The following is a 6753-nucleotide window of genomic DNA, read 5'->3' as shown; positions in this document are numbered from 1 at the left end:
GTCTTTGCAAACACTGTAATTCAAATGCATCAGTTCTTCTCTGGCCTTCCTTGTTCAACGTCCAATGTTCAGAGGCATAGTAAGTTATGGAAAATACCTTGGTTTGTTGCATCTTAGTGTTCAAAGTAAAATCTTTGCTCATTAATACTTTGAAGAGGTCTTTGCAGCAGCTTTCTTGACTTGGTTTGTTGCATCTTAGTGTTCAAAGTAAAATCTTTGCTCATTAATACTTTGAAGTGGTCTTTGCAGCAGCTTTCTTGACTGCTGCTGCCATAAGCATTGATTGAGGATCCAAGTAAAATAAAATCCTTGACAACTTCGACCCTTTATCCATTTACCATGATGTTGTTTATTGTACAGTTGTAAGGATTTTATTTTGTAGCTTACATAGGTGCCTTCAAAATTAAGAACAATTTTTCTTGGTTGAAATTTTTCAGTTAAACTAAGATAAAGGATAATTGGAATTCAATAACAAGATTCCTCTTCCCACTCACATATTACAATCAGTCAGTTATGTGATTAGAAATGTGGGGTTGGTGTCAACTGCTTATCCTGGATACAAGGCTAACAGACTTATGAAAGTTAACCCTACTTCTTATCACCTATAGCCTTCTTGCAAAGTAAAACATAAAAGCAGAATGATTAATACTTATATCTTACATGGTTATTGAGAGGATTAAAAGAATTAACACATTGAAAGCATTCAAAATACTGTCTAGAATAGTAAGTCTACAGTAAACATTAGCTTTTATAATTCATAGGAAGTGACTATTATAAAGAGAGAAACTACCAAAAGTACTTTACTTTCAAATCATGACTTAAATGATAACATGATTCTTCCTTTGTTTCCTTCAGCAAAATTCTGGTACAGTTTCTTTACAATTTCCCTAGCTATACGCATATCTATGAGAGGTTCATGGAAAAAATGAAATGACAAGATAAGAGATTTTTTCCATGAATGTTTTGAAGTGCTCTCATATATATTTACATGAGTATAGATACATTTATATATAAACCTTATATATAGTATATATTACATTTACATGTTTATTTATACATAAAAACATACGAGCGTATATTCTTGATGCTAGAATACTATTCAGAAGGTCAATAAAAACAGTAAGTAGAAAAGGATTTAAAAATAAATTCATCATGTAAGGAGTGTCCTTTTAAATACCTTTTATTATTGTAAGGTTTATTTTCACAGATTTCAGGTGACAGGTAATATGGGGTCCCTATGCAAGTTCGAGCCAGCTCTACAGTACTAGAACAAAAAGAGAATCATTATAGAAACATCAGATTATGAGGAGATACTATAAATGATTAGATACGCATCGCCATAAATTACAATGTAACTGAGGCATTATGTAGACACAAAGTTTATTATGGATATATTACCTATTAAGAACTCTAGCAATTCCAAAATCACCAAGTTGTATTGTCCCATCTTTGGTTAAAAATATGTTCTGTAAAAGACAGAACAAACAGAAGTAGTTACAGTAGTTTTGAGTCAACTTTTTTCATAAAACTGAATCTGGTTCAAAAGATGCAAATAATGAATTTAAAGACCTATCTCATATCATACATAAAAGATACTTCAAAATGGGTCATACTTGAACCCAGGAACTAAAACTATAAAACTTCTAAAAGAAAAAAAGTATAGGGGGATCAGGTATCAGGCATCAAAGAACAAAAAAATCATGTCATTGTAAAGGAGGGGGAGTACAGATTGGGGACCCAAAGCCCATCTGAAGGCAACTGGACATCCCCTCACAGAAGGGTTGCAGGGAGGAGACAAGCAGTCAGAGTGCAGTGTAGCAATAATGAAACATACAACTTTCCTCTAGTTCTTAAAAACTTCCTCTCCCCCCCACCCACTATCATGATCCCAATTCTATCTTACAAATCTGGCTAGACCAGGGCATGTACACTGGTACAGATAGGAACTGGAAACACAGGGAATCCAGGGTAGATGATCCCTTCAGGACCATTGGCAAGAGTAGTGATACCAGGAAGGTAGGGGAAGGCTGGGGTGGGGAGGGGGAACGATGACAAGGAGCTACATATAATCTCCTCCCTGGGGGATGAACAACAGAAAAGTGGGTGAAGGGAGACATCGGACAGTGTAAGATGACAAAATAATAATTTATAAATTATCAAGGGTACATGAGGAAGAGGGGAGCTGGGAGGGATGAGAAAAATGAGGAGCTGATACCAATGGCTCAAGTAGAAAGCAAATGTTATGAGAATGATGATGGCAACAAATGTACAAATGTGGTTCACTTACAATGGATGTATGTATGGATTGTGATAAGCGTTGTACGAGTTCCCAATAAAATGATTTAAAATTAAAAAAAAAAAAAAAAAGAAATCATAGGAGGGAATCTTAGTGACCTTAGATTAGGCAATTGTTCTTAACTATGACACCAACAGCAAAAATGGCCAAAGAAAATACCCGAACTTCATTGAAGTTTTAAAATTTTTGCATCAAAGACATTATGTATAAAATGAAAAAAAAAAACCCACAGAGGGAATAAAATAATTCCAAATTATGTATCTGACAGGGATTTATAGCCTAACACCTACAACTCAATAATAAAAAGGCAAATAATCCAACTTTTAAAGAAATGCATGCATTTTCGGATCCCATTTATATTAAGTCCAGAATATGCAAGTTTATAGAGACAAACAGTAAAGAGTGCCAGGGGCTGGGGGAAGGGAGAGTAGACAGCGACTGCTATTAGATGGAAGGTTTCTTTCTGAAATCCTAAACATGCTCTGAAATTTAAAAGTTGTAGGGTTTCCACAACTCTATGAATATACTAAAAATCACCAAACTGGACATTTTAAGAGGAGCCCTGATGGCATAGTGGTTATGCATTGGTTATGCTGTTGGTTACATAAGGTCAGCAGTTCAAAACCACCAGCCACTCCTGGGGGAAAAGATGAAGCCTTCAACTCCCATAAAGAGCTACAGTCCTGGAGACTCACATTCTAGCCTGGTTGCTATGAATTTGAGTTTGGGTACATTTTAAATGAGTGAATTTGATGGCATCTAAAATGTACTTGCATGTAGAGTTTTTTTTTCATTGAAAGTAGATTTTCTTTCAACAAAATCAAACTGTATAAAGTAGCCTAAAAGTAACAAATCAACCAAAAAATATTAATAATTTACCCAACTATTCTGCATTCATTAATAAAAAACACTAATGTTCTTTGAAACAGTGGAATAGCAGATCCTAAATTCTGTATCACTCTGAAGATTTACAACAGACACATGTTTAATGCCAAAAATTAAGCAAAATGGAGTTGACTGAGATGGAGTAAGGATGGTGGGGAGTGTTTGGGGACAGGAAAGGTGAGGATACTGAGCTACTGTCATAGTCCCGACTCTTCATTCTAGGGTTGTGGCTTTTTAGGAAGTTGTGATTAGCAGCCCAAGGAGTAACTATTATGTCAGCAAGGCTCCATATATGAAACAAACCCCAAACATAAAGAAGAACTTAAAAAACAGGATAAAATGTAAATCTTAAGAGAAAAAAATAGTATAATAAAAAATAGATGGGATAAACACTAATGAACAAATCAAAAATGGATTTCATGTACACAAGAGGCTAAGGAATTCACTTATAATATAACAGGAAGAGACAAAGAGATAAAATATGAATGAATAAATAAAAAAATATTTGAAGGGATATATTAAGAGTTCAAGTGTGCCTCAAAAGAAATTCAGAAAAAGACAACCAAGGCAGAGACAGAAAAGCAATATTTGAAAGGATATAGCTGAATATTTTTGAGAAATGAGGAAATACACATTCTCAGATCAAAAGTACACAGTATAATGAAAATATGGGAAGAAAACAGAATGATAAATAAACATCACTAAGTTACAGCACTGGAAATAATTTAATTTTTAGATTAAAGACCTTTAAATTCCTACAAAAAAAATGTAATTTAATAATTAAATTATTAAAACAACATTTTTAAAAATCTGTAGGAAAACAATGTCCAACCTGTAAGTTTATAACCAAGTTATCATTACAGGGAAATAAAGACATCTTCAGATAGGCAAGATATCAAAATAATTATCTTAGGTGTGTATTTACTTACTCACTTGTTGTTGTCGTTCCACTATAATAGAGAGGGTGCTCTGGTGGTGCTATTGGCTAGGTTAGAGTGCTAACCAAACAAGTCAGCAGTTCAAACCCTCCAGCTGCTCCACAGGAGAAAGATGAGGTTATCAACTCTGCAAAGATTTATAGCCTTGAAAACCCTGTACAGCATCACTATGAGTTGGAATCAACTCAAAGGAAGTGGGAGGGATCATAATAGAGTAGTAAATCAAGGAAGAAGATATGGGGGGGAAAAACCCAGAAAGTCTTACAGTATGCAGATGCAGAAATAGGAGAAAGTAAAGGAAGAACAAAACTGTGACTTATGACAATCCAAAGCCTATATCTTTATCCATTTAGAAGTTATCAGTGATTTTATTTTTTTAAAAAGCATACCTGTGATTTTATATCTCTATGAAGAATTTTTCTATCATGTACATGTTTCAGGGCCAAACATATCTGTACAAACCAGTCCAAAATCTAGGGGAAGAAAATCAGAGTTACCATTTCTTTTAAGATTTATATTCATAGCAAAGCAGTTATTCCTTGACGATCAAAAGGATTCATAAATATTTGGGTTTGAAGGGAAGTTGTAAGTTCTTTAAAGTTTAGGCTATAATTTATTTTTTATTTGTAGCCACTAACATTAAATAAAAGGTGTACTGAAAACACAGTGGTTAAGCATTTGGCCAGTAACTACAAGGTCCAAGATTCAAACCCATTGTGTTCGACAGGGTTCTCTAGAGAGATAAAACCAAATTGCCGATAATTTAACATATTTATTTATAAAGATAAGTAGATATATAACAAGAAATGAACTGTTAAATCATATACAGATAAATATATAATACAAGAAATAAACTTAAATTAGAAAGCACTACAAATGGCTCAGTGCAACTCACATCCATGAGAGAAAGTTGAGAGACTAGCAGTCCTTCAAGTCTAGTCTGCTGCCAGATCTTCCTCTATTTGTAGAGAGAGCTAGGCTATGTCAGCACAGCAGCCAATCAGAAGGCAGGTCACCAACCGCCAGTCCCCAGCTCCAGAGATGTCTTAAATGGACCTCAACTTACAGCGACACAGTCCACAGGCTAGGCGTCCCACAGGTAGTGTAGCCTTTAAATTGAGGCACAGAACAAGCAAGGCAGCCGCACACTGGTCCGATGATCACAGAGCGAGAGACAAGAAAGGCAAGGCTCACCAAGCCATTTATCTCTCTGCCCTTCAGTTAATCCCACTTAAATAAACTATCTCACCCATCTATCTGCTGCTCGGAGAGAGAAAGACGTGGCTGTCTGCTTGCATAAAGAAAAGCCATGTGGCCCAGATTCTGTGATTACACAGGTTCAGAGAGTAAAGATCAACTTGATGGCAACAGGTTTTTGTTTTGTTTTGGTATTTTTGATTTTTAACATTACACAGATTCTGAAGCCAAATGGCATTAGATATGCAACCCTAAAATGTAAGAGACTGCTATTGAAGCATCTCCTATAAATCAGAATAAACATAGAAATAAACTTCCAGAGTAGAAATGGAAGTAATTTATGTTTAATAGTAGTATGATTGAGGGTGACTCTTCCATGTTGTCTTACTTTTTCTATAATTTTTTTACATCAAAAAGAGGAGAGGAAATGGTCTATCTCCACTTTTGCACATTTCATTACATTTGACTTTATCTTCTCAAGTTGCCCTTTGAAATTTTTTGTTCAGTTCTTTCATTTCATCATTTCTTCCATGTGCCTTAGCTACTCTACAATCAATAGCAAGTTTCAGAGACTCCTCTGACATCCACTTAGATCTTTTCTTTCTTTCCTGTCTCTTTAATGATCTTTGGCTTTCTTCCTGGATAGTGTTTTTGATATCATCCCACAGCTCAGCAGGACTTCCGTCATTGGTTTTCAATGTGTCAAATCTGTTCTTGAGATGTTCTCGAAATTCAAGTGGAATAGACTCAAGATTGTATTTTGGCTCTCATGGAATGTTTTAATTTCCTTCAGTTTTATCCTGAACTTACATATGAGCAATCGGTGGTCTGTCCCACAGTCAACCCCTGGTCTGTTTTTAGCTGCTGGTATTGAGCTTTGCCATTGTGTCTTCGATATATGAAGTCCATTTGATTTTTGTGTATTTCATTTGGAGAAGTCCCTGTTTATTTCATGTTGTTGAAAAAAATTATTTGCTATGAACAAGTCATTTATCCTAAAATTTCTATAATTCAATCTCCAACTTCATTTCTATCACCAAGACCATATTTTCCAACTACTCCTTTTTCTATTTCCAAGTTTTCCATTCCAATCATCAATAATTATCAATGCATTTGAGTGCATGTTTGATCAATTTTAAACTGAAGAAGTTCATATAATTAATTCTTCCATTTCTACATCACTAGCTTTAGTGGTTGGTGCCAAAGACTGAAGAATAATTATAATGGGTATACTGCTATAAAGACAATTATATTTATAATTAAAAATAAATATCTATACATTTACTTAGAATGACTTTTCTTTTTAATCATTTTATTACACTTATCACAAACCATACATACATCAATTGTGTACAGCACATTTGTACATTCATTGCCCTCATCATTCTCAAAACATTTGGTCTCCACTTAAGCCCAAGGCATCAGCTCCTCATTTTT

At 34.7% G+C, this 6753-nt stretch overlaps 1 protein-coding gene across 1 annotated transcript in view; it reads right to left on the bottom strand.

The window, feature by feature from the left end:
- NEK1 (NIMA related kinase 1) overlaps nt 1–6753 on the bottom strand; it is a 214313-nt gene that overhangs the window by 178979 nt on the left and 28581 nt on the right. Inside the window, exons 4-7 of the mRNA XM_045286060.1 lie at nt 5369–5442; nt 4509–4592; nt 1399–1466; nt 1178–1264 (exon numbers count right to left, since the gene is read on the bottom strand). Of these exons, the coding sequence (XP_045141995.1) occupies nt 1178–1264; nt 1399–1466; nt 4509–4592; nt 5369–5442 (313 nt within the window). The remainder of the gene's footprint in view (nt 1–1177; nt 1265–1398; nt 1467–4508; nt 4593–5368; nt 5443–6753) is intronic.

This window comes from Echinops telfairi, unplaced genomic scaffold (genome assembly GCF_000313985.2).
Source record: "Echinops telfairi isolate 266 unplaced genomic scaffold, ASM31398v2 ScPeMD7_5;HRSCAF=22, whole genome shotgun sequence".
NCBI lineage: Eukaryota > Metazoa > Chordata > Mammalia > Afrosoricida > Tenrecidae > Echinops > Echinops telfairi.
The sequence above is the reverse complement of the archived record's forward strand: the minus strand, read 5'-3'. Positions and strand labels throughout refer to the sequence as shown.